This window comes from Lepus europaeus, chromosome 22 (assembly GCF_033115175.1).
Source record: "Lepus europaeus isolate LE1 chromosome 22, mLepTim1.pri, whole genome shotgun sequence".
In the NCBI taxonomy this organism is placed as follows: Eukaryota; Metazoa; Chordata; class Mammalia; order Lagomorpha; family Leporidae; genus Lepus; species Lepus europaeus.
This window is the reverse complement of record NC_084848.1, coordinates 8,971,454-8,998,301: the sequence shown is the minus strand read 5'-3', so window position 1 is coordinate 8,998,301 and position 26,848 is coordinate 8,971,454. Positions and strand designations below refer to the sequence as shown.

Sequence of the window (26,848 nt, the reverse complement as noted above, 5' to 3'; positions counted from 1 at the left end):
TGCAGCCAACACGGCGCGTCTCCGGAGCTGCTGTCTCGGGTGAGCGCGGATGGCAGCTCCCCAGGCCTGCTTTCTGCTCCCGAAGTGCTCAGCGGTCCTTACCAAAATCTACGGGCACTGCCGGCCCCTCAGGCAGCGGAGCCCCGAGGCCAGCTGGGGGAGCCCGGCAGCGCTCAGAGCTGGTGCGGGGTGGAGGTGGGCACTCACCTTTTGATGGCTTTGTAGCAAATGACGACCAGCACGGTCAGAAACACCAGCGAGGCACAGCACACGGCGATGACGATCACCAGCCCCGACCACCAGCTCTCCTCGGCCGGGCACGAGGTAGAGTTGGGAGCTGAAAGAGACGAGAGCAGCCTGAGTGTCCCCGGACCAGCTCCCCGTGCAGGTGGGACTGTCGGCCGTGACAGACACCGCCATCCATCACGGCTGAAGCCTGTCTGACCTTCCCTGCCGTCCCCACCCCCACCCGCAGCAGGTGACGTCATGGCTGGCCCCCAGCCAGGCTGCTCCCCCTAGAGCCTCCAGCCAGGCCTGGCGTGCTCAGAACAGGGGTTAAGCGCCGGGCCCCGGCCATCCATCCTCTCTTGGCATGAGCTAACGGCCAGCAGGGTCAGGTCTAATTCCCCATGAAAAATAACAGAGCATCTCCTTCTCTCAGTCCAGGCATTAGATCCGGTTCCTGCGCAGGTGGGGGTGGGCAGCAGGGCTCACAGGGGACACTGTGGGAGGGAGGAGGGAGGGGAGGCGGGTCGGGCTCCGGCTCTTAAGCTAATTTCTCGCAAGAGGCGTCTCTCTCCCTTCTTGGGAGTTGCCCATGTGGTGGGCACCCGTGGCCATCTCAGCTTGTGTGGCACGGCCGAAATTTGGAGAAGTGTGTCTCTGACAATGAGGCTGGCCCTGGTTGCCCCTGGCCCCGCCCATGGTTACTGAATCCATGGAGGGCCTGGGGTTGAACTTGTCCTCCTTGCCTTGGCCCACGCTGTGTTGGGTGTACCTGAAGCAGAGGTGTAGATGCAGCCTGGTGACCTCCCCGGAAGAGGCCCAGGTTCCCACAGTGCAGCCCGGACACCACGGTGCCCAGAACTGTGAAAGGAATTTGGGGGGGGGGAGTTGGGGGAAGGAGGAAGCAGTGGTGATGGACAGACAGCAGTGGCTCTGGGCTGGTCATTCAGATGTGAATATATACAAAAGGGTCCCAACTACGCCCTGGTCTCTGTCCACTCAGTAGCAGAGTCATCCCTCGAGGGATGACCTCCCAAAGGGTACCATGAGTGGCTTCCTTGTTATTGTAATCCCAGAAGACTGACTGGCGACAGTGAGGTGCACCCAACTGCTGTTCTGTCGGATCTGCTTTGACAAACGTGGACACCACACCTCTGTTGTGACAAAACGTTTCCAAGCCCTGGAAGGGTTCCCTGTGCCCCTTCTCAGGCAATCCCAGCCTGGGGCGTGTTTGGCACAGCGGTCACGTTCACTGCCTGGGGCTCCTGCCTCCCTCATCAGGTGCCGGATTATAGAGACCCGGCTACGGCACTTCATATGCAGCTGCCCGCGAGTGCACAGCCCGGGAAGGAACCTGGGTCCCCTTCACCCCCATGGGAGACCTCGGTGGAGTTCCAGGTCCTGACTTTGGCTCGGCCCAGCCCAGGCTGCTTTGGCCATCTGGGGAGTGAACCAGGGTATGAACAATCTCTCTCTTTCACTGTCCAATAAAATGAAACGAAATAAAAATGGGAAAACTAATTTAACAAAGGACACAAGCAGTTCGAGAGCACCAGGAAAGCAAACCTTAAAAAAAAAAAAAAAAAAAAAACCCACCCTAGAGGCAACCATTGTTCTGATTTCTGAAGCTGTGGATCAGACTGGCTGGGTCCTGACGTCTGCTAGACGGAATCGCGAGTGTGCGCTCCGCTTCCTGGCTTCCCTGAGCCAGCCCAGTGATTCTGGGTTCACCCAGGTTGTTGCGTGGTCCAGTGGCTCCTTCCTTCTTATTGCTGAGCGGCATCCGGTGCCAGTCTGGTCCCCGCAGGTGCACACCCGGGCTGTTTCCAGGTTCGGGCGACGGTGAGCAAAGCCGCTGTGAACACGTCCCACACGCCTTGGTGTAGGTGTGCTTTCCTCTTTGTCCCAGATAAACCCTTGGGGGTGGGATTCCTGGCCCTACGGGAGTGCCTGACTCACTGGGTGCCTGTGCCGCTGTCTCACTGTGCAGAAGGAAGAAGGAGAGAAGATGGAGAAGGTCGTGGCTCCTGAAGTGGTACCTGATTGTTGCAGCCGGACTAGGAGATCCAGGAAGCCATCGGTTCCTCCCAGGGAACGGGTGGGCACTCAGACCCCATTAACAAGGGCAAGGTCCCCGGGAGGGGGTGTGGGGAGGGGCTCCGAGCCAAGCAGAATCGGCACTGCAGCCACGCCAGTGTCAGGTGTTTAGAGACACAGAGAAGCTACGGAGCGGAGAATTCAGAGCAGGAGAGAGCCGGAGGACGAGGGGAGTCAGGGTCCCCCGGATGCTCGTCTTCCCCGGAGGAACCTGCTCAGTGCTCTTCCCGGTGAAACACCAAACCCAATCCTTGTCTTCAGGGGTGTCCCTGAAGTGGGAGACTCAGTGCTGCAAATGGGGGGCCCCAGCTTCCCTAGGGCGGCAGCCAGTGCGGGCAGAGTAGGAACTCCGGTCACCCAAGCCCCCTGCCCCCACCCCACGGACACCTCTTTACTTCCACTGCCCAGGGGGGCAGCTCTGGCCTCTGTGGCGCTGCCTCAGGCCGTCACAGCTCTGGGCAGGACCCGGCCAGTGTGTGGCCTCAGCCGGGGCTGCAAGCCCTCCAGGAGCTCACTTGGAGATAAGGCTGTCCTTGGTTGCCACAGGAGGGACCCCAGCAGCTGTGGCCGTTAATGACAGTGCACCGGACAGGCCGCACCGAGGGCCTGCTAGCTGGTACAGCTCCTCCATGGGCCAGCTCCTCCTCCGCCCCTTCTCTGTTAATGAAGTGGGAATTTTCTGCCTCTGATCCCTTCTCAGACGTAATGGAAAGTGAAAGCCCTGAGCCGCCCTTGTCTTTCCGCCCAGGGCCCCGCCCGCAGTGCTCAGCAGGGCCCTGGTCACTCTGTGGGCAAAGAGGCCAGCACAGAGCAGGAAGCGAGGGAGGAGAGTGAAGCCAAGGCGAGAGGTACACCGCGTTTTGCTCAGAAAACCAGCTACGGAGTTCCGAGGGTGCACCCCTATCTAGCCCGGCTTGGGCCAGCTGGAGCACGTGGGAGCCGGGAGAGGCTTGGGGGTGTCACTTCAACAAGAGGACAGAGACTGACCCTCGGAAGCAGGGAGTGACTTTTTCAGTGGCCAAGGCTGGGGCCTTGGTCCTGAATGTCCTTCCTGTGTCCTGGGTGTGGCCAGTACCTCTTTCCACAGGCGCCAAGACAGGTCATGAGACGCAGGCATCCCAAAGGGGCTCGTCCATCTGTCCGTCCGTCCATCTGTCCACCACACACACGCTGAGCATCCTTGGTGCCCAGCGGTGTACGAGGAGCTGGGAGTCCAAAGACGAATTAGACACAAGCTGTGCTCTCACAAGGCCTGGCGCCAGCTGCCCCGGGGCTCAGCACAAAGCTGATGAAGACCCGGTCATCTCGCTCAAGGAGCCGGCGGCCTCCAGGAGATGAGACAAGCGAATATGCTAATGTGCAAGGCGAGGTCGGTCCACGGGAGCGAAGGTGGTTCAGGGGTGAGGGTGGTGATGTATGAGAGGCAGGTGGTCAGACAGGAAGACAGGCAGCGAGATGCCAAGCCCTGGGAAGGCACGAGGCCGCCGGCACTCTCTGCCTCCCCTCTCACCGCCTCCTGCTCCAGCCGAGCTTCTGCAACGTGACAGAAAGGCAGGCGCTGGCCCAAGACATCTCAGGGGCCGCGGCCCCCGCCCTCCCCAGCGGCCTGCAGTAAACACTTGTGGCGCCAGTAGAGGGGACGGCGCTGGCACACAGAGCAACGGGCTCAGTTCTGTTGATCCCAGCTTCTGCTTTCTCTGCTAAGAGATGCACCATGGGATGCTCCCACCAGGATGGAGGCACAGGGGCCAGACCTGCCCTCCCTCCTGAGACATCCAAAACACACCCCAACGCCCCAAACAGCGGACAACAAGTAACAGAAGACAGCCATCCCCGAGGGAGACGAGTGCGAGAGCTGCCGCCGGCCTGGTGTCCTGCCTTGAGACAGTCGCTCCTGGTGTGGGAAGAAGATGCCAGGCAGGCCCAGCCTACCCTGGAAGTCGGGGCATGGAGCTGAGAGTCGGGTGGTGAGACAGGTGCGCGAGCTCACACGGGTAGAGGAAGCCGATAATAAACACATGCGCCAACAGAAATGTCATTATTCACAGCGGGAAGTGCCCCCCAGGACACGGAAAAGAGATCTCGGTGTTTGGAGAAGCAGCAGGGGCCCTGGGGACCCAAGGATGTGCACGTGACAAGTTGGGGAGCATCTGCCCCCCGGGGGGTTTTGTGATCATCGAATGAGGCAGCGGACGCCGCGTTCCTGGGGGCACTGGGAGTGGAGCCAACTGCTCAGCACCACCCTCAGTGCACACCGGCAGGCCCCGTGGTGCACAGCCCAAGGGTGAGCCAGTTCTGGAAGGGCGGCAGCTGAGGCCACACAGCCAAGAGGCCTCACAACATTCCTTGCGGCCATCTGGACACATCCTAACGTACGACGATTGGCCCGTCAGAGCGCCAGAGAAGCCACACCCAGGAGACGTTTGAGTGACAGGAGGGAACTGGCCAGGGATGAATGAACCAGAGGAGCGGCAAGTAGGTCAGAAGCAAGCTCGGGGCTGTGTGCGGGAAGGGTGCGGAGGCCACGTTCCAGATCACGTTTCCATCCTGGCCCCCGGCCCTGTGTGTGGCCACCTGAGGAGGCTGGCGTCTGCTGGCCTGACTCCCTGTCGCTGGGAGCAGCCTCGGGGTGGGCGCTGTTGGGGACCCCGTGGGCGAGCCGCTGTCCTCACGTTCCAAGTCTTGGGTGACCAGGCCCAGGCTGCCTGAGTGCTCCCTGCGGTGAGAGCGCTTAACCGGCCTTAACTGCAGGTGCGCCCTGCAGCTCTGTCTGCCCAGCTCCCAGCCCTGCAGACAGGCGCGGCTGGTGCGGTGGGGGTCGCCGGGGCTCCCTCGAGGGGCTCCTGTCCGGGAACACCCTTCCCAGTTCACAGAGGCCAAGTCCAGGCTTTCCAGTGGGAAAGACAGACTGGGCTGGGCGGCGTCTCCCTGCCTTGGTGACACCACCAGGCCCCGGGTACTGTAGGGCAGTGGGTCCCCAGGGTGGGTAGGGTCTGTCTCTGCACACCTGCTCCGTCCTGGAGACCTGAGAGGAATTGGGGACTCACAGTACTGCCTGGAGAGGGGCAGCCGAGAGCTCCCCTAAATCTCGCCCTGGGGGCCAGAGGCTCTGCGCAGATCCTGGGGGAAGGGCAGAGCTTGCCTGTGGACCCCCCCAAAGGAGGAAACTGAAGATCAAAGAAGGGGAGCAGCGGCCTGAGGCTGCCCAGGGCGGCCCTGGAGCTCGCAGCCCTGTGTTGTGCACTGTCCCAAAGGCTGTGGGGCCTCAGGGGTCAAAGACCCTTTCCCTGCCCCCCTGCCCAGCCCTGCCCCTGCCGGCCGCTTGACCCAGAATCCACCAGGGAAGGACAGGGCCGGCGCCCCGCCCCCACACAGAGCCCCATTGTCTCGTACACAAGGGACTGACTCTCCAGCCCCAGCCAGTTCATGGGCACAGGGCGCCCACGGGGAGGCCCGTGCCAGGGGTCGGCATGGGTGTGGGGCTGCCCACGCACCTCTTACCCCACAGGGGCCTGAGGACGTGGGCTCGCTGGAAAACCACAAGTACAAAAGCAGACCGTGGTGCTTCGCAATGACCTCTAAGGAAGCCCCCAGTTCTAGGAACAAGAAGACATCTGTGGCTCCAGGTGAGCCCAGTGCCTGCCTGTGCCGTGGGCTGGGGCCCAACCACCCCGTCTCCGTTGATGGGGCGCCCCTTCCCTCCTTGCTCCACCTGTGGCTTCCACAGCCCCCGCCCCCCCGCCTCTTCTCAGTGCGGCATCACCCCACCCCCAGCGTGGCCCCCACCCTAGACCACCCGGCCTCTGTGCTGGAAGCTTCCAGCAGTGGGTGGGGCCTCCTGTCCAGCTCTCCTCAATGTCCTGGGAGCTCTGCCCTCCTCCAGCCTCAGGCCCGGACCCAGACACTCTGTGCCCTCTCTCAGCCTCACAGGCAGGCCAGCAGTGCCGGATGTGCAGCTGTTCCCTCCCACCCCTCTGCCCCTGCACCGTCCTGCCCTCCCCTGCCGTGCGGAGGCCCCGCCTCCCCTGGCATCCACTGGGCACCACAGCAAGCGCCCTGGTTTGCACGTTGGCTTGGAATCAGAAGGACCTGCAGTTCCAACCCAAAGATTCTGACTTCGGCAAGTCATTCGATCTGCTAGATTTCACCTCAGCTTCGTCCACTCTAAGCCGGGGGCAGCAGCGGGGCCTCCTCCACTGGGCCGGTGCAGGGCTTCAATAAGATGCGCAGTGCAAGTAGCCCAGGAGCCGGCAACCAACACCCTCAGCTGCCCCCTGCCTTCCCCTGTGCCCAGCCCACCCCGACTCCCCTCCTGCGTCCTCCCCTCCCCCCACAGGCCAGGCTTGGGAGCGACAGGGCTGGCGGAGGAGGTGGGTTTTGCCCTCGGCCAAGCCCCTGCACCTTCACGTCGTTTAGGGGTCACGCAATCTCATCCGATGGTAGGCGGGAACGCGGCTGGGGCCTAATAATGCATTGGGCTTTTTAGATGCCCCCGGGGAGCTGAGTCTCGTTGCCCTTCCGAGGGGAGGGTTGACCTTCTGAGGCCTCTCCCTGGACGCTGCTGTGTCCTGGACTCCACAGCTGAGGGTGCAGGGTGTGGGGTCTCAGGGCGAGGCTGGCTGGGCAGGCGCGGCCCCCAGGGTAACATCTGAGCCAAGGGGGAGACGTGGCCAGGGAGTTCATCCTGCAGGGATCCCGGCCTGGCCGGTCTGAGGGCAGGAAGCAGTGCGGCCTGGGTCATGAGATGAGCTCGTGCGGCCTGGAGGCCATGAGAAGTTCCAAGAAACAGGAGGCACTGGAGGGTTCCGGGAGCGGGAGGTGGGCACCGCCCCTCACATTTAGAAAGGACTCTGCGGGTACATGTGTGTGCGTGCATGTGTGTGCACGTATGTGTATGTGTGTGCATGGGGGTGGGGCGTGGGGGGGAAGGGAAAAGGCGGCTGGGAGGACATTGCTGAAACCTGGGAGAGAGACAGGGTGGCTCAGACCAGACCAGCTGTGGTGGGAGCGAGGAAAAGTCAGATCCTGGGAAGGCTTTCTCCAACGTGTGGCTCAGGGTGTGAGAGGCAGAGAGGAGCGATGTGCGACTCCGAGGACACAGGGCTGAGTGCCCTCCACCCACTGACCGGGAAGACAGGCCCCGGCTGGCCTTGCAGGGTGCCTGGGTCAGGCGTCCAGTCTGAAATTCCTGGCACACACGTGGGGAGGTGGGGAGCAGGCAGCCGGAGGTGGATTCGCGGGCTCAGCTGGGGGCATAAAGCTGGGAACTGTCAGCGCTGACCCTGAGACGGGAGGAGGTCACCAAGGTGGGAGATGACAGTCAAGGCCTGGGCCCCCGGCAGGAGGCCACGGAGAGGCCAAGGGCAGGGCTGGGAGGGGAGAGACCAGGGCAGAGGCGGATGAGCTCAGCCACGTGCGCTTCAGCTGATGGTCAAGCACGAGGGGCTGAGAACCATCACCAAGGAGTTCCAGGGAGGGATGGGGGAGCCCACTGGGGCAGTGGGAGGGAGCGGGGAGGGGCCAGCACGCTGTGCTGTGTCACAGAAGGCAGTGCTGGGCAGCGGGCGGTGAGGAGGGGGGTATGAGCTGGTGGGTGTGGCCCGGGGAAGAGCTGGATGAGGACCCTGAGCAAGCCAGAGGGGTGGCTCCTGCACAGAGGGTCCCACACGGGGTCTCAGTGTGGTAGAGGTGGAAAGTGGGCTGCAGGGGTGGGTGACACAGGGGGTCGTGCAAGCCCCTGGGACTGTGTCGGTCCTCCTGCAGAGAAGGAGTGAGGCTCGAGGCTGTGGACCCAAAGCAGGTCTGGTCCAGGTCGGCCGTGGTGCTCCAGGCACCGCCCACTGCACAGGGCAGCCACGGGCCAGGTCGGGCGGGGCCCAGGGTGGGTGAGGAAGTGAGTGCAGGGCCAGGGGGCTGGGAGCTCCTCCTGGGAGCAAGGATGGTGCTGGAGCAGGTGAGGAAGCCGAGGCACCGGCGAGGTGAAGTGCAGCTGCCCAACTGTGCCAGGGGAGTCTGGGAACCCACGTGACCCGGCTCCAGGGCCGAGCTGTGGCTGCTACACAGACCGGAGCAGCTAAGCAAGCAAGTCCACGCGTGGCCATAGATGCCTAAAAGGAGAAGCTGGGCTGGGGCCACACGGAGTGGGGAGGGACAGACAGGGGTCCCGCGGGGTGTTGCAGAGCCCCTCAGGCGGGGGCAGGCGGGGCAGCCCCATGAACAGATCCTGCCCAGGCTGGCCGAGGCTGGCCAGGGAAGGAGGCGGCCGCACCCCCGGCCTCTCTGCTTCCCCTGGCTGGAGGCTGCGAGAGGAGCCGTGGACCCTCCCGTCTGTGCCTCCTGACCGGCTGCCCTATTTCTGCCTGGCGTCCTGGGCACAGGCCCGGCGCGGTGGCCGTGGCGTAGCTGCTGTGGTCAAGGGCGCTGTTTGAGGCTCAGCTCCCAGGGGCATCTAAAAAGCCCAATGCATTATTAACGACCATCTCGGCCGTCCTGTGCCTGGGGGAAAGGGGAGCAGAGAACTGGCCGTGTCTCCATGGCGGGGCTACAGCTGTGCCCAACGCCAGGCAAAGATGCGGGTAGAGGCCGGGCGGAGCCGAGGCCAGAGGGCGGCTGCTGGTGGCGACTGAGGGACACATCTGCCCCTTTGTCAGCTCTGCAAGGCAAGGCCTTGCTTCTCAGTGGCCTCTCCCCAGGTGCTTTTTTCTGTTCCCTCCCCAGATCTACTAAGACCTCAGCTTCCCCGCCCCCCTACCTGCCCAGGGCCACACATGACCACTGCACAGCGGGTCCGTGCTCAACAGCTCTAGAACAGTCCAGAAAGCTCTAGGGGAGCCCTGGAGCCCAGCCCCACTGCCCGTGAGCTGTCACTCATCAGCGTGTTTGTAAGGAGTCCACTCCACGCCACGCACACACCTCGGACCCTGCCCTGTGCCACCGACAGTCGCTATGTAAACATAGCCTCACTAAGACACTCACCTGTGCGTGGGCCTTAGCTACTAACAAGGAAACCAGAACACGAAAAATCTCGCGAGGCTGTGGGACGCCAGCATGAGCTGCCTTAGGGTACTCAAGGCCTGGGGTGGGACGGTGTCCCCCTTCCCGGCTCTGTATTAACTACCTTGCAGACCCCAGCTCCTATGATGCTCTGTGGATGTCAGGTGGCTTCCTGCCTCCCACGAGGACTTAGCGTGAGCGCTCGGGCAGGTGGCATCCACTGCGAACAGTGTCCACGTCAGGAGCCCCAGACACGGGGTCACTGGGCTGCCTCTGGCGCACCAAGTAAGAGACGCGATCAGGTCCCAGGGAGATACCAGGGACCTCCCCGTGCTCTCGATGACTCCTTCCCGAACCGCCCTGTGCTACTGGGTGGCAGGGACCTTGGATGTTTGGCCAGGCTGGGACCACAAAGGGACAGTGCCAGGCTGAGACACGTCACTGCCGCTCAGTGATGTTGAAAATGAAAGAAACTTGAAATGCCCGTGGCTTTGGAACGGAACCATTTTATTAAAGAGGAAAAAATATCCCAGGGAGGCCCCGAGGGGCACTGCCAGGACACGTGACTCTGACATTAAATCAGCAAACTTAAAACGCCCTTCCCCAGCCGCACGAGGCCGACTTGAGCGCTCGTGACCCCGCGTGGCCGGCGGCCGACCAACAGGGACACGGAGCACTTGCGTCCTCCAGGGAGGCTGATTGGCCGACACAGCCAGAGGTGCGGGCAGAAAAACCTTCTGTTCCCTGTCCAAAAAGGCAGCCGGGGCTGGTGCCTCCCCAGGCTGCAAAGTGTGAGAGCCTCGGGTGCGCCGCCACACGTGCTCCCTACATGTGTGGCTTTGCTTTGCAGAGCTGAGGCAGGGGTGTTACTGCTGCCACTGTACAGGTGAGGAGACTGGGGGTCACTAGGGGCGAAGAGGCAAAGCCCAGAGCTGAAGGAAGGCGGGAGTCAGAGCTGCCGGGCTGGGGGCTTCCAGTGCCACCATGGGGCGGTGGGTGCCACTGCAGGGGCCAGGGCCGGGCCCAGGGTCCACGGGAGCCCAGCTGTGGCAGCACCCACGGGCGATGTCCATGACCCCGGCCGGTCTGAAGGGCAGAGGTCTCACTGGGCAACCAGCCCCCGCCTACCTGGGAATTTCTGCCTGGACCTCAGCTCACCCTAGAGACCAAGGTCGCGCAGTCTGGGTTCTGTCACAGCCACTCAAACCCTTTGCCCTCAGGCATCTCTCTGGTCCCATGGGAGCCGTGGCCTGGCCGTGGCCGCTGCTTCGGCAGCTGCTGCTGCTGCGGGGCCGTCCTGGGCGCTGTAGTCTGTTCAGCAGCTCAGCCCCAGCCGTGATGACCAGACGCTGCATGGGAACCCGAGAGGACCCCGGGACCTGGAGACGGCTGCACCGCACACAGGCACAGCCAACAGTGGGGACCTCCCTCGGCCTCCAGGAGGGCACTGTTCCCTTCCCAGCCGACCCAAGACCTTACACTTGGTGGCTTTCCGGCTGGGACATCCTGAAATTCCAAGCCAAGCGCCCCTCGTCTGAGCCCTGCTCCTCGGAGGCTGCAGTGGGATTGTGGGTAACAGGGTCTGAGGAGCCGAGGTATCTGTAGCCGGCTATGCCAAGGCGCAGACAATGGGCCTTTGCCACCCACAGTCCAGTTCATTCTGAATCCGAGGACAAAGAACTCATTCAGCTGCCCAGGGGCCCAGGGCCGGAGGGGCAGGGTAGGCCAACATCTCTTCCAGGAAATGGTGGCCTCTGGCCTTCTCTGATGGCTGGCAAGGGTGACACAGAGACAGGGGTCAAGGAACAAACACTCATTTCTCTCTGGTGGAAGAAGGGGGCGTGCGCCCAGGGAGGGGCCTCCCGCCTCTCCTCACCGGACCACGTCGGGTTCCCGGCAGAAGGCCCAACAAGGGCCCTCTCAGAGGCCACTGGAGATGCCTCCCAGCCCCCTTTCTTAGCGGGGCTCCCTCGGGAAAGGGCAGACGCGGCGGGGCAGGCCCCCCTGACCTCTCCCAGGTACAACAGTGCCAAGCTAGCTGCGTGACGCCAGGCGCCGGGGATCACCAAGTCCCCTAACATGAACCAGGACCAACTTTCCCACCGCAAAAGATTCGGTAAATGTGGTTTGCAGAGTTGTGGCCACCATGGGCCATGTGCACCTGCCAGGCTGACCCTGACCTTCACCATTGGTTGTCACCCATCATCTGTGGACAAATGAGCAAATGCCTAAGGCTTCAGAGAAGTTCATGACCAACATTTATATTAAGAATGTTTAATCTGGGAGTCGGCGTTGTGGGCAGTGGGTTAAGCTGCCGCCAAGTTCTGCTGTTCTGCTTCCGATCCAGCTCCCTGCTAACGCACCTGGGAAAGCAGCAGGAGATGGCCCACGTGGGAGACCTGCGTGGAGTTCAGGCGCCGGGCCCAGCCCTGGCCATTTGGGAATTGAACCCGCAAATGGAAAAGCTCCCGCTCTTGCTCTCGCTCTCGCTCTCACTCTCTCTGTAACTCTGCCTTCCAAGTAAATAAATCTTCAAGAAGAGAATGTTTAATCTGCTCATATACAAATATGATGATAACAGCGGAGTGGGCATTTAGTCTGGTGGCTAAGATGCTCGCCCCCACCCTGCAGTCCCTGGATTCCATTCCCAGTCCTGGCTGCCGACTCCAGCTTCCGGTCATTGCCACCCTGGGAGGCCGCAGGTGCTGGCTCAAGTGGTTGGGTTCCTGCTACCCATGTGAGAGACCTGCGTGAAGTTTCTGGCTTCTGGCTTCAGACCCGGCTGCTCAGCCTCAACACGAGGAAGTGAGCAAACCAGCCGACGGGAGCTCTCTCATTCTCTCTCTCTCTCTCTTTGCCTCTCAAATATGTAAAATTTAAAAAAAAGAAATCATGACAACAGCACCTGCCAAGCCACACTGCAGATGCATCATGGGATGAAGTCTCCTGGTCTGTCAGGAGCCGTGGGAGTCACTGTCGCCATCTCCAGCCGTGAGAACAAGTGCCACGAGGGGCGATCAGCGGCACAGGTGCGGCCCCGAGACAGCCTGACCGAGTCCACCTCCCTCCCGCCCCACCTGAGGCCGCTGTGGCTGGGTTTTAGCAGCAGGTGCCTTGGTCCCACTTGCAGAACAGCTTTACCACTGCCTGGGGGCTTGAGCTCAGTCTCCACCGCGTCCCCACCCTACCCCAGCCTTCCCCGGGCTTGCACGGGCAGGCGCCGGGCTCACTCAGACCGAGGGTGCTTCCTCCACAACCAGGACCCCGGCGGCAGGAGAAGGGAACAAAAGTCTCGGCCAGGGAGAACTCTGGGAGGGATTTTCACATGGTCTTTCAAGATGGAGTCTGCCCTGGAATCCCAAGCCCGTGAGTGCCCAAGCCAGCCCACGGGGCCCTGAGACCCAGTCCCTGCCGTGCACTGTGTTTCCCATGACAGCTGGCCACACGGTCGCCATTGTCATCCTTGGAGGAGGACATTAACGGGGCCTCGTCCAGGCAGGGCGCTGCCCCCATCTGCTTTGGCAAACCACGGCTACCGGAAACAGCCAGCCCAGCCCCCGCGCCTTGAGAAGGCCTGTCTGCGCTGGTCTCAGCCCTCACCACGAAATGAGGCGGGGTCTCAGAAGCTCTTTTGGTGCCGACATGCCATGATCCTGGAATCCCCTGAACCATCAAATCTGATTATTAACCTGGAGACTTCTAGAGACTTCTAGAAGCTGGTCACTAAAAGGAAATGGAGACCTAGGAGTCAGCCCCGGTACCCTGTTCCCCCTTAGAGGCAGCCACTACTGTAACCAGTTTCCTCTGTACCCTTCGAGAGTGCATATTTCCTTATATTCCTAGAGAGAACACCCCCCCCACACACACATCCCAGGGACGCCACCGGCTGTGAGATATACTACACATTCCACACCACGTTTTGACAATTCTTTCATATCAGTGGAACTATCTGTGTGGTTTTTTTAATTATTATTTGTATTTTATTTGAGAGGAAGAGAGAGAGAGAAAGACAGACACGGAGAGATCTTCCATCCACTGATTCACACCCCAGATGCTCCTAGCAACCAGGACCGGGCCAGGCTAGAACCAGGAAAGAGGCTGGAACTCCGGCATCCCGGTGCCATCCTAACCGCTGCCCCTTTTTTGTTTCTAAAGAACTGCGGGGAGTGCCCCTGCCCGGCGCCCCGCAGTGGCTCCAGCGAGTTCAGGAGCGGCTCCTTTCCAGTGTAGGACCCCAGTCTGTACGGTAATTTCCAAACCCAAGAGCTATCTTGATGCCAGAATTAATTTGGCAGCAAAATCCGAGCCGAGCTGAGTGTGTTACTCATGGCCTAGATTCGTCTCCGTGGGAACACCCACACATTTCACGACGGGGAGATTACATTACTGGGTGCGGGACCTCCTGGTGATGTCACTCAGCCTACGGGAGACGCCTGATACCGCTCCTCTGAAACCCAGAGCTCTCTGACTTCTGCTGAGCCACTGGGCCTCTCCCAGGAGCCCCGTGAGCTGCAGCCATGGCTCTGGGCCCACATCTGCCCTGGGGCCAATTCGGCATGGCTCCTGCTCCCTAGCGCCAACCCACAAGAGTCCTGAGCAACGGGTCTTTCACCCCAGATTTCCCGGCGGGCAGGGGACAAGGTCATCAAGCACCTGGAGAGCAAAAACTCCCTGCCACCCCGCCGCTGCCCTGCTCTCTGCCCATACAAAGTCCTCGCTCGCAGCCACCTGTGCCTCCTCCCTGCGACCCCCGCTCCCTCCCACTCCGCTCTGAGCCATTGGTCGTTTGAGAAAATACAGAAATGAGCACCTCCGCGTGGTCAGTAGCTCTGACTGGTTCTTGTCTTTCCTTTTCTCTTGTTAAACACTGGGCTGGGCTGTGGCCCATCCATGTCCCCGTGGTACCTCATGTGGCTGCTGTGCCCGCACTTCCGAGGGGCAGCTGCCCAGGCCACGGCCTGCGGAATGGGGCCATCTTGATCCACCTCTTTGGGAAGCGAGGAGAGGAGAGAGGCTGCCATCTTGAAAAGGCAAAGTGGGACGCATGCAGCATTCTGAGCTCCCAAGGCCGCCCTCGCCTGCCAGGCTGCCCTCGTCTGCCTCTCCCTGGCCAGCCTGGCGCTGGGAGAGAGCCCGCAGCTGCTGCCCCTGCCCCGTCCCCAGCCATACTCTTTCCCCGAAAGCCCCGCCCAGCCTTTGGGCTTCTAACGCCAGCCAGATGCCAGCTCCCGCAGGCACGGCTTCAGCACCGGCACTTCCTGACTCCACCCGCGACCCGTGTCTCCAGCTGGAGGGTCGCAGCCCAGCTCAGAGTGCACCTGCCCACAACCAAACCCTTCCTTTGTCACCCCTCAAACTCCTGCTCCCCCAACCACCCATTTCCCCAGCTGCTCAGTTCAGAAGCCTGGGGGTCTCTCCCAGCCCCTCCCTTCATTATGGTAGCAGCCAAACCCTCGGTCTCCCCTCTCCCACACCTGCCCTGCCCCTGCCGCCGCCCCTTCTCCACGAGGGCGCCAGGGCTCGGGGGCAGAGTGCACGCTGAACCAGCCCCTGCTCTGCTCCGCAGCCTCCCAGGTCTCACAGAGGGCGATTGCTGCCCAGGGTTTTCATTCCAGCCGTGGCTAAACGCTGCTCCCAGCTTGGCCACTTGGCTTCAGATCTTTGTCGGGAGGAATCTAGAAACTTTCCGGGGACAGGACTGCCAGAGTGAGCCAGCATCCGGGGGGAGTGGCGGGTGGGGTTCCCTTGCAGGGGAGGATGGGTAAGTCATGGGATCTGTGTTTAAAACAGAAAAGGAGAGAGGGGAGGGACGCAGGGCGGAAGGGAGGGTGGAGGGGGGATCTGCCTAGCACCACCTCCAGCACAGGGGCACCAATCACCCGGCCGCCGCCACCTCCCGCTCACACCGGGGAAACCTCCACACCTGCCCGGAATGGCGAGGGCTGGGTGGGGCCAGCAGAGCCCCCAGGCGTCAGGCTGGCCCATCCCACAGGGCTTTAGTGGCTGGCAGAAAGCATCTCGGAGCTGAACCAGGAGAGAAACTTCCCGCTGGTTAGGAGGCTCAGATGTGCTCGGGGACAGATGGGAATCCTTCGTGTTTCTTACTATGAAGGAGTCCAGGGTCTGGGCCTGGCCTTGGGAGCCCAAGGGAGTGGAGCCATTTGTGTGTGGTTCAAGGTCACGTGGGCACAGGTCCTCCTCTGCGTGGAGTCGTCTGCTCCCCCCCCCCCCCCCCAGCCTCTGTTGTGCTGAGTACAGGAGGTCAGTGGAGGGGCTGGTGCTGTGGCGTAGTGGGATAAAGCTACCACCTGCAAAGCCAGCATTGCACGTGGGCACTGGTTCAAGTCCTGGCTGCTCCACTTCCCATCCAGCTCCCTGCTAATGGCCTGGGAAAGCAGCAGAGGATGGCCCGAGTGCTTGGGCCTTCGCAATCACATGGTGGACCTGAAGGAGGAACCTGGGTCCTGATTTTGGCCTGGCCCAGCCCCAGATGCGGTGATCTGGAGAGTGAACCAGCAGATGAAAGATCTGTCTCTCTGTAACTCTGACTTTCAAATAAATAAATAGACTTTTATTTTAAAAGTCATTGGAAATGGGGATGGGGGAGGGAGGAAATCGAGGGAAGTACTGAAGGTCCCTGAGGTGGTGGGACGAGCACGGGGGTGTCTGTGCCACCACGTGCAGCCTCCTGGTGCCACGGTGCTCAGTGGGCAGCCTCCCGGCCCCTAAGAGGAGTGTTCAGTGGGCGCCATCAGTGTCCCCAGGCCCCTTCACCGGGGCAGCCAGCAGCTCCCTGACCGCGAGGCCCACAGTGCTGGCCCTGCCTCCAGGCAGACTTCCTGGGCTGCCCTTCACACCCACGGCTCCCTGTGGGCCCTCCCTGAAGTTGGCAGCCGAGACCACACCTCGCTCTGCTCCTCCCCGCCCAGTCCTGCTCCCCTCACTTCCGGACCACTTGCTCCAGAAAGCGCCACCTCAACTGCCACTCGCCTCTGAGCCCCTCAGGACCCAAGTAAAGACAGGAGATGACGGAGACCACAGACATGCGGAGTCTTCAACGTCGCCGCTGGACACGCGAGCCTGGCCGCGTGAGAGCGCGTGACCCCTCCCTGTGCAGCATCTGCGTTCAGCAGCAGGGAGCAGAGCAAGCACTCTGGGGGCGGCAACACAACACCTGTCATGACCGTGGGCCCTGGGGCTGGGAGGCACTGCGAGCGAGGCGCCGGGCAGCAGGCCCTGTGGAGGGGGCTCAGGGCTGCAGTGGACCACTGTCTACTGATGGGGGCTGCAGGGCGGTGGGGGTCATCAGCGACCATCAGCACTCAGCAATGCGCACGCCGGTGCTCCAAGGCCCTGGAGCAGGTCTTGCTATCGTGCACCCCTCTGCTGTCGGCAGGAGCAGGTGTTCGGCAAATGGTTCAGGAGTCCACCTGGATGAGCCCCCCAGGATCACCCAAGGGTGCAAGAGGACCAGACACAGCGGGCCCCGGAGGCCCCCAGGTGGGCAGAATCGGCTCTGCACGGGCCCAGCTTGGGGCCTGCACTTGGACTGCTTGGAAAGGAGGCTGTGGGGTCGCAGCAGGGCCTCCTTGGTGCTCTGGGGGCGACACTGATGACCCTGGTCCCTGCCCACCACGTACCAGGCACGCTGCCACCTCCCGGTCACGTGGCAACCAAGCAACGGACCCCCTACATTTCCGAATGCACCCAGAGCACCCTGCTGGGACAGAAGTCGGGTCAAGGTGAGGAAGGGGGAGAGGGTGGGGGCAGGCCCCGCCCATGGTGGGGCAGGGATTCCAGGGAACCTGAGGGCGGGGTTTAAAAAAAAAAGAAGGGGAGAGGAAGGAGAACCCGTGACTGCGAGCACGGGGGACCCCTGAGCCCTGGGTGTCCTGCACACACAGCTCAGGTTGCAAGCTCGGCAGCTCCCCCACGGGCTGCGGTCCCTACCTCCGGTGCTCAAGGCGCCTCCTCCCGGGGCCAACTGGGTGCACCTCCAGAGGCCAACCCGGCAGGGCTGGCCGCCGCCACCCCACCCTGTGTGCAGCCTGGCCATATTTAGAGGCAGAGGGACACGACGGAGGCACAGCATAAATCAAGTCCCCATAAACTGGCTGTGCAGGGAACTAAACAAGGCTGTTCTGGCACGGTCTTAGAAAGAAGCCCAGCACAGAGCGAGGCTCCCACAGGCCCTTGGGAGGGGAACGGACCCCGTGCGTCACTCAGCTAGGCTTCGCCCACCCACCCTGACAGTGCCCATGCCTGTCACCCTGCGGCCCCGCACACGCGCCTGACAGGTAGTGTCCCGCTCGGCTTCCCCAGAGGCCCAGGGCCCCCGACCGCCCACCTCTGCCCGTACGGTTTCTCCTACCACCTGCATCCACCATCTCCCGGCCCTGCATCTGCTCCTGGGATCCTCATCTCTACCCGAGCACAGATCCCCGCCGCCTCCCCCAGGTAGCCCGCAGTGACAGCAGGTGCACCTGCAGGACAGCCAGGTCCCTAACTCCCAGGAGACACCAGCTGTCGCTGACTCCGTATCTCCATAGCTCCGCCCTTCGGCCTCTACTTTTCCCTCCCCATCCTCCTCCTGGCTCTGTGTCTGGGATCTGTGACCTCCTTCCTCTCAGGCACGGCCCTTTTCGGTGGCCCAAGAATGGACGGAGCTTCCCAGTTGGTCTCCCTCCAGCCCTCTCCCACCCATTCTCCACCCAGTGCCAGCGCCTCTCCCAAGGCACACGTGTGAGCGCCATCCCCATGGTGGGACTCTCCGGAGTGGCAGCCCAGGGAAGAAAACCGGCTCTGTTCTAGGCACCTGCAGGCTACGAGGTCTGAGGAGGAGCAGGTGAGGTGTCCCCTGGGCCCCCACCTCACCTCTGCCTCCTCGGTGCCATTTCCTGCTCCCCCAGCCCAGAGCGGGTTCCAGACCAGGCCTCAGGCCTGGCTGTCCTCTCTCTACCCGGGATGGTCTCCCGGGCACCAGCCTGCCTCCCCCTTCCTACTCCCCCCACCACAAGCCTTTGCCCAGACACCGTCTCTGACCGTGGCCTGGCCCGAGCTGGAGCTGCCAGCTCCACTCTTCCCTCACCCGGCAGTGCCGGCTCCCTGTGGCCACGGCCAGGTTTCCTGGTCGCCCTGCTCCAGCCAGAACGTCCACTTTGCAGCCATGGTCGTGCGGAATGAGCCACACTCAAGAGATACTTCAGCGAATCCAAGCCTGCCTGCCCGCCCTGCCTCCCCCAGCCTCACTCGCAGCCCTGCCTGAGGACCTCCACCGGGGCACAAACCTGTCGGGGTGCCCACCAACACGGGCAGCCCCCAGCGGGAGGAAAGGCCTGTGAGGCCGAGGCTCCCCCGAAACAGGCAGAGCCGGCAAACCCGCAGAGCAGCACATCGTGGTGATTGTATGGAAACCCCGGAACTGGACACTTTAACAGGAATTTTATGTTATAAAGGGGTGCTACCCGATGGCGCCTTTTCTCTCACTCTAAAACATCTCTTTCAAAAGAGCACCCAGGAAGTAGGCCCCGAGGGGCCCAGCGAGCACCCTGCTGAGCCGCATGCTTCCCTCTCCGTGTCCCACTGTGGAGTGCAGATTCCACGTGAGGTTCCCTGAAGTCCAAACTCTGTGCGCAGCCTGGCGCCCACGGCACCAGGGCCACTGAAGAGGTGCACGCCCCTCGCCGCCCCTCCGACACCCAGGTCTCCCAGCTCTGGGCCCACCCGGAACTAAAGTGCCGTCACACCCCAGCTGTTTCTCTCTGCCGGCACAGGTCCCCTCCTGCCTGCGTCTCTGGCTGCAGCAGAGGGTCTCAACCTTGATCCACACAAGAGTCACCTGGGGCAGCTTTAAAACTCGGCCCCAGGGCAGGTGCTTGGCCTGATGGCTAAGCCCCTGGTTAAGAGGCCCACGTCCCACCCCAGCTCTGGCTCCGATCCCAGCTTCCTACGCCGCAGACGCCGGGAGGCAGCGGTGCTGGCCCAAGCACTTGGGTCCCTGCCACTCACATGGGAGACCTGGACCGAGTTGCCAGCTCCCTGCTGTAGCCTGGCCGAGCCCCAGCCCTTGTGGGCACTGGGAGAGTGAACCAGCAGATAGGAGTTCTGTCTAGTTCTCTGTATCTCAAAGAAATAAAACAGAGCAAAACTCCCCTCTAGAGTGGGCATGGGCATCGGGCATTCAGGAAGCCCCCAGGTGCTGGCAGGGGGCAGGCAGGGCTCTGGGGTGCCCCTCCCCCAGCAGAGGGATGGCTCCCTGCAGCCAGGGCTGTGTTCCGTTCACCGCCCAGGCCCCAGAACTGCCCCCAGCACACCTTTTTGGTAAATATTTGATTTATAAATCAAGAAACATGTATTGATACGTTAAGGTCTGCATAAATTCAGAATCTTCTATCGTTTGCTGCATACAAATAGATCAGTGGAAGAATGAACCAATTCCATGCATAGGGAAAGGCACTAGTTAAAATAAAGCCACATTTTTAAAAAGCCAGCAATATTAAGGCTGTTTTACAGATCTCAGACACTCCACCCGGGGGGAAGAAGCCTGCTTTCACGAGCTTTTGACTGGGCTGTGGCGTGCAAGGCAGAGTGGGCCCATTGCATGGATGGGGGAGCCGAGGGCAGTGTGCACGAGAAATCTGCTCAGGCAAGGATCATACTGACAAGAGAGGCCCTGAACGGTGCGCAGGACCAGAGCCAGGCTGGCCGAGACCCACACGTGTATGACTGACACTCCCAGGAGCCCGAGCCAGCCAGGCCTCAGGCCCTGCTCCGCACAGGGGACCAGAAACCAGGGAACCACACACACCCAACGCCCGGAGGCCTGGATCCACAGCAACAGCACAGGCTGGGCACCAACCCTGCCCACGCAGCAAGGAACACTCCGGGGGACGCTGCCCGCGGCGGGGGCCCACAGTCCTCACTCACGTCCTGGGCAGCCAAGGTCACGGTCCCGGTGCTCACAGCCTGGCTGAGGAGCTCAGTGCCCTACAGGTAACACAGATCGCAGGAACCTGCTCCACCTGCTGCGCCCACCGCTCAGCTCTGCCGTGCATGGGAGCTGGGCCTCCTCTTCCACTCGCCCCAGGCGGAAGTAGCCGATCTGCACTGCATGACCACGGCGCCTGGCAAACCCCGGATTCACGCGAACGCCCTGGAGACGTCCCGACGGTCTTCCCCCCGGTCGTGTCTACAGCCTCTCCGTGAGGTCACAAACGACCTGGAAGGCCAGGGATGACAGACAGCGGCTGTCTCCCCTCCATCCCCAACAGCCTCACTGGGTCCCGTCAACCTGCATCCGCCTGCCCCGCCCCTGAGCCCGGCCCACCCCTCCCAGCCTCCACTGTTCCCTCTCCCCTGCACCGTCCAGAGCCAGCCCCTATAAAGAGGGAGGCCAGGCCACCCTCCTTCCAGCTGCACTTAAGATAAGTAAATCCCAAGCTGCCTCCCCAGCCCCCAGGCCCTGAGTATTGTGTGCGCTGCCTTCTCGGGTTCTCCCCTCCTTCTGCCCCCCTGCACTCAGCAGCCACCAGCTTGCGGGCCCTGCAGGCACCCGAGAGCTTCCCCACGTGAGGACTTTGCACACGCTATGCCCACGGACGGGCACACTCTTCCCCAGATCTTCCCCGATCCGCTGCACCCCTTGAGCCGGCTTTCAGCGTTGACGCCGCCTCCTGTCCGGTCTAGACGGCCACCCGGTTACCTGGTCAGCCCACAAGACTTTGCCCTCACCTTCTGGCACATACTCCCTTCCGTTTATCCTGTGGACTTGGGGTTTTTCTCTTCTGTCCTCCTGCCCGAGGCCTCCCACCCTTGCATACACCTGGTGAACCAGGCAAGAGGGCTTCCAACGTTCATGGAGAAATGGGATTAAAAGATAGCTTTATTTTGGTGCAAAAAAATTATTGCAATCTGTGCATAGTTTTTCCACAATACTCACTTTCCATGAACTTTAAAACATTTTTAAAAGGATTTATTTTATTTGTTTGAAAGAATTACAGGGAGAAGGAGGGAGGGAGAGAGAGAGAGATCTTTAATCCATTGGTTCACTCCCCAAATGGCCAATCTGGCCAGAGTTGAGCCTATCTGAAGCCAGGAGCCATGAGCTTCCTCTGGGTCTCTCACGTGAGTGCAGGGGCCTAAGCACTTGGGCCATCTTCTGTTGCTCTCCCAGGCCATTAGCAGGAAGTTGAATAGGAAGTGGAGCAGCCAGGACTCAAACCAGCGCCCACATGGGATGCCGGCACTGCAGGTGGTGGTTTTACCCGCTACACCACAATGCTGGCCACAGGACTTTATTTTTTTTTTTGAAAGGCAGAGTGGGGCATCTTTGTGGCATAGAGGGTTAAAACGGTGGCATCCCATATCGGAGTGCCAGTTCAAATCCTGGCCGCTCTGCCTCTGATCCAGTTTCCTACAAACGCACCTGGGAAGTGGCAGAAGACGGCCCAAATACCTAGACCCCTGCACCCATGTGAGAGACCCGGATGGAGTTCCAGGCTCCTGGCTTCAGCCTAGCCCAGCAGTGTCCATTGTAGCCATTTGGGGAGTGAACTTGAGGGTCTTTCGCTCTCTCTGTGTTACAATGGATTTCAGATAAACAAATAAATCTTAAAACATTAAAAAGGAAGCTGTATCAGAAACGGAGGAGGTTTCAGTCCCAGGCACTCTGGCATGGGATGTGGTGTCCCGTGTGGGGGCTTAGCCTGCTGCACCACAACACCCACCGCTCCGTGGACGTTTGAGACCCTCGCAAGCTCGGTGACAACAGGGGCCCTTCTGTCCTGCTCGCAAAGCCTGGCATTCAGCAGAGAGCAACAATTTCCATAACACGTGAGAGTTAATAGCTAAAAACGACTCGTGCCAGGCATGTGCCAAGGCGCTGGGGCTTTCACTGCGGACACAGCAGGTGCCGGGCAATGGTGTGTCCAGCAAAGCATCCAAGCACCGTCAAGTCATTAACTGCGTGTTTGAAAGATAGGCTGGCGGTTACAAAGGCGAGTGAGAAGTGCAGAGGTGTGTGCACCTGTGCGTGTACCTGTGCGTGTGCACCTGCTGATAGGCGGTGGAGGCATATCCCCGACCCGCCTCCTTCAAGAGGTGGCGACTGGCTCCTGGGCCAGCCCAGATCACTCAGTTCTCAGGGATAAAATGTGGAAGCGAGGCTGTGTGATGTCCGGGCCACATCATCAAAAGGCACACAGCTTCCACGGGCCCTCCACCGTGGAACCCAGCCGCCACGCTGGGAGGAGCCGGCACCACACACAACCTGGCCTGCGGGAGCACTGGGGCACGGTCCCCACTGAGGGCTCGACCAGCGGCCGGCATCAACCCCCAGCCACACGAGAGACAGAGAGAGAGCGAAAGCGAGCCAGCTGGGCCAGCCTTCGAGGCAGCCCCTGTCCCAGCCAAATAACCACCACTGCAAGCCAGAGTCTCCGGGTGGAGCCCGGTCAACCCCGTAACCGCCGGGACAAAGGCAGCACAGTCCCCTCTACCCGTGGGTGGTTTGCTCCTCGGCCACAGGGAGCTAGAACAGAGACCACTGACCTCGGGGAGTCAGGCAAGCTTTTCCTGGAGAGAGAGAGAGGAAAGCTGAACCGAATGTGCACGAACTCAGGGTCACTCTTCACGGGGAAACCTGGCAAGTGGAGGAGGTAGATGCAAAGGTCCTGAGGCAGGTGGGAAGGAGGCCCGAGCAAGGAAGGGAACAGACTGTCAGTGACGGACAGGGAGGGAGGCAGGAAGCGATCCCCGGCCTTGGGTGGCTGCCCCTCCTTGGCAGCTGGGCAGCCCGGAACAAGGAAACGGGGCTCCTGCCAGCGACTGGGACCGACACCCCTGCCGCTCCAGGCCTGTTTGAGGAGTAAAGGAGACAGCGAGCAGCGCCCACCGCGGTGCCAGCTCAGCACTGGGCTCTTTCTCGTGCTCTGGTTGAGGGAGAAAAAGCATTCTCAAATCTCCAGGGCCCATGTGTCTTTCTCGGTTCGAACTTAGCCCCTGGCACAGAGGACGGGAGCCTGGAGACCCCACTCCCAGCTCCAGCACGGCTGAGTGACCTCCGGGGAGTCCCTGAGCCTCACTCCTGATTTTTTCAAGAATAAAAGAAATGCAAAAGTCAAACCCACCTGGGGGCCTGGTAGTCCGTCCACACGGGCCCCGCCTCCCTTCCAGCCCAGCTCGTGTTGGTCACATCTGTCCGGGAAGCAGAGCTCCGAGGGGTGGACTGCTTTCCCTGAGGGCGGGCACAGGCTCCTCCCGGGGCCTCCGCCACGTGCGTCATTTGCAGGGCGAGCCCAGGTCCCGAGCTGGGGTGGCTGCCGTGGGCTCTCGGGCCTGCAGCCTGCCTGAGCCTCGGTTCACTCCGGAGATGCCTTCGCCGGGGACTCTGCTGGGCTCTGAGGATCACATGCCCAAGCAAGGCTGCCCGGGGCAGGGACACGAGTGCAGCTCCCTGGCAGCCCCTGCTCTGCCGGAGGCCGGGGTGTGGGGGGGCGGGGGGCACCCGCAGCCTCCAGGACCGGCTCGTCCTCCCGGCTCTCCTCTGCTGCTCCGTCCTCAGCGGACAGTGCCCGCCGGGACCCTGTCCAAGCGACTCCCGGCCTGAAGGTTAGTGACCTATGACTGCTGCTGCTCTTGTCCTGACCGTGACCTTGTCCTGCCACTCGCTGTGTTCCCTGGGTCCTAGGCTCTGCGCTGTGTGAGGCCGCAGTCTCCCGGGACCCAGCCCCTGTCGATGTGGACAAGTCCCTGTGTGCCTCTGTATCCCTGCAGGTGCCAGTACCGGGCTGGGCGTGGGACAGGGGCTCGGCAAGCATCCCCAGGAGAGGGAGGGATCCTTGACGGCGCCGGGGATATGAGGCACAACCTATGACGGCTGTGCCTGGTGCCGGAATGTCCAGAGAGGTGGCAGCAAGGCCACTCCTGGGATGCCAGCCACTGGGCTGTCTATGCGCTCCGTGGGGACGGGGCTGTCTCTGGTGCCTACTGCGGGCTCCCCAGCCCCTGGCACACACCCCACCCCCGGTGTGCAGATCCAGACGCACTGGCGGGCACTGCACAGGGCCCTGAGTGACTGCTCTGAACGCCAGCGAGCTTCGAGAGAGGACAACTTCCCAGCGCAGGGCCTCCTGCCCTCTGGGAGACGCTGACTTCCCGGACTGCAGAACAGGCGTCTGCATCTCACAGCTGGCAGAAGCTGTGGACGTGGCCATGGCTTTGACATTTACTGGGCACTACTTGTGTGCAGGGATCCGGGCTAGGCTCCAGGAGGACCAAGAGAAACAGAAAACACAATGCCTGCACTGTCTCATCTGCCTCCCACGTCTGACGTGAGCCGTGGTCGCATCCCCACCCCCCAGCCTCAGGTCCACGTCCTCACCCTTGGGGCACAGGCCCCTCTGCCTGGGCTTTCACTTCCACCTGCTGACTCCCCTAACCTGCGTCCACACACTAACTCCAGGGCCTGACCGAGCGCCATGGGCCATCTCAGAGGCCAGCGTGATTGGTCCAGGAAAGGACATGTGGCCCAAGCTGGCCTGCGAAAGTCAGTCCCGGGATTGTACTGCACTCAGGGGGAAGAGAAACTGTCTTTGAAGGGAGATTGCTGAATGTGAGGCTGATGGAGGAGCCAGTGCTGTGGAGTAGCAGGTAAAGCCGCCGCCTGCAGTGCCAGCATCCCATATGGCGCCGGTTCTAGTCCTGGCTGCTCCACTTCCAATCCAGCTCTCTGCTATGGCCTGGGAAAGCAGTAGAAGATGGCCCAAGTCCTTGGGCCCCTGTGCTCATGTGGGAGACCTGGAGGAAGCTCCTGGCTCCTGGCTTCGGATCCGCGCAGCTCTGGCCATTTGGGCCAATTGGGGAGTGAACCAGTGGATAGAAGATCTCCTCTCTCTCTCTCTCTCTCTCTCTCTCCCTCTGCTCCTCTGTAATTCTGCCTTTCAAGTAAATTAATAAATATTTAAAAGAAAAAAAGTGGACAGAACTCTGGAGCAGGAGCCACAGGGCCCCAGCCGGCCTGAGAGCAGAGGCTCTCCAGGAAAAGGCAGAAGAGAAACGGGAGGCAGAACTCCCCCTGCACGGAGACCCCGGATCCCGCAGGCCTGCTGCTGGAACACCCTGACACCCGAGACAAAAAGCTAACATCCTCCTCTGATATTTTATATCGCTTGATCCCCTCCAAGATGCCTCTCTGCTACTTGTAATGGAAAAAGCCCTTCCGCGGCACCCACCACAGCTCGCCTCTCTCCCAGGGGCAGCGCAAGCCCGGAGCTCAGCTACACGGAGCCCTCAGTGGCCTCCTCCCTTCTCTGGAAGCCCTGGCCCCGCTGCAGAGCCGGGGCGCGCTGGGGCCTGAATGATCTCAGCAGTCCTCAACTTGACTCCAGCCCGGGTCTGGCAGCTCCATCCTAATCCGCACTCTGCGTTGTCAAAAAAATTAATTTCTCCAAAACAAACAAGGCAAGGCCACCGCTTCCCTGCTTTGCCACCGTCTTGGGGTCGTCACTGCCCACGGCAGGGCTTCGGAAAGGAGGGGCCATGTCTCCGTGGTTAAGGGGCCTGGCACTCAAACACATGGAGACCTAAGACAAGAAACGAGCCCCTCTGGGTCTCTCACAAAGCGTGCGATTGTAGAGAAAGTCTCAGCCCGGTGCTCCCAGGGCCTTAACTCCTCTGCCACCTGCTTCTCTCCCTTCTACCCAAAGCCAGGCAGCGAGCTTAGAGCCTCCCACAACAGGCTGGGCTCCCAGTCCTAGATCTGAAGCCAGGAGCCAGGAGCTCCCTCCAGTTCTCCCACGCAGGCACAGGGGCCCAAGGACCTGGGCCATCTTCCACTGCTTTTCCAGGCCATAGCAGAAAGCTGGATCGGAAGTGGAGCAGCCGGGACTTGAACCGGCGTCCATTCGGGATGCTGGCACTGCAGGCGGCGGCTTTACCTGCTACGCCACAGTGCCAGCCCCTCCATCAGCCTTACACTTTTATGGTCACCTACCTGTGCGAGTAACACTGGTTTCTTTGTTTAGAAATAAATTTGTACCAGCAAAAATGCGTGTCTATTTAAGGAAAAAAATAAGGCAGCTGGGAGGTGGCTCTGGGTGTGGAGGGACCCACCTACTCGGTCAGGCACATGGCGCTCTCAAGGCCTGCCCCTTGGCCGCCCCTAGAGACCCCGCTCTGGTGCACCTGCGGTTGTCCCAGTCAGAGCTCCTGCTGAAATCGGGTTGCCTGTGCGGTGACGGGAGGTGCAGCATCGGAGAGGGAGGTGAATGTCTTTCCCGAGAGACGGGGTGAGTTCTCACGGGGATGGACTCCCGGCCGCAAGAGTGGGTTGTCCCAGCCCCCTCTGCTGCCCTCTCTCACGCACTCGCCTGCCTGTCTTTCCTGCCACATCAGGACGCAGCACGAGGCTCCGGCTGGAAGACACCCGGCTGTCAACCTCCGGGACCCTGAGCACAAGTCACCCTCTCTCCTTTACAAACCAGCCAGCCTCAGGTGCTCCGCTGCTGCGACAGGAAGTGGACTGAGACCACCCCGG

At 61.5% G+C, this 26,848-nt stretch overlaps 1 protein-coding gene across 1 annotated transcript in view; it reads right to left on the bottom strand.

Annotated features, from left to right (window-relative positions):
• Positions 1 to 26,848, bottom strand: part of PRIMA1 (proline rich membrane anchor 1) — a 43,895-nt gene that overhangs the window by 8,633 nt on the left and 8,414 nt on the right. Inside the window, exon 3 of the mRNA XM_062181562.1 lies at positions 208 to 337. Within this exon, the coding sequence (XP_062037546.1) occupies positions 208 to 337 (130 nt within the window). The remainder of the gene's footprint in view (positions 1 to 207; positions 338 to 26,848) is intronic.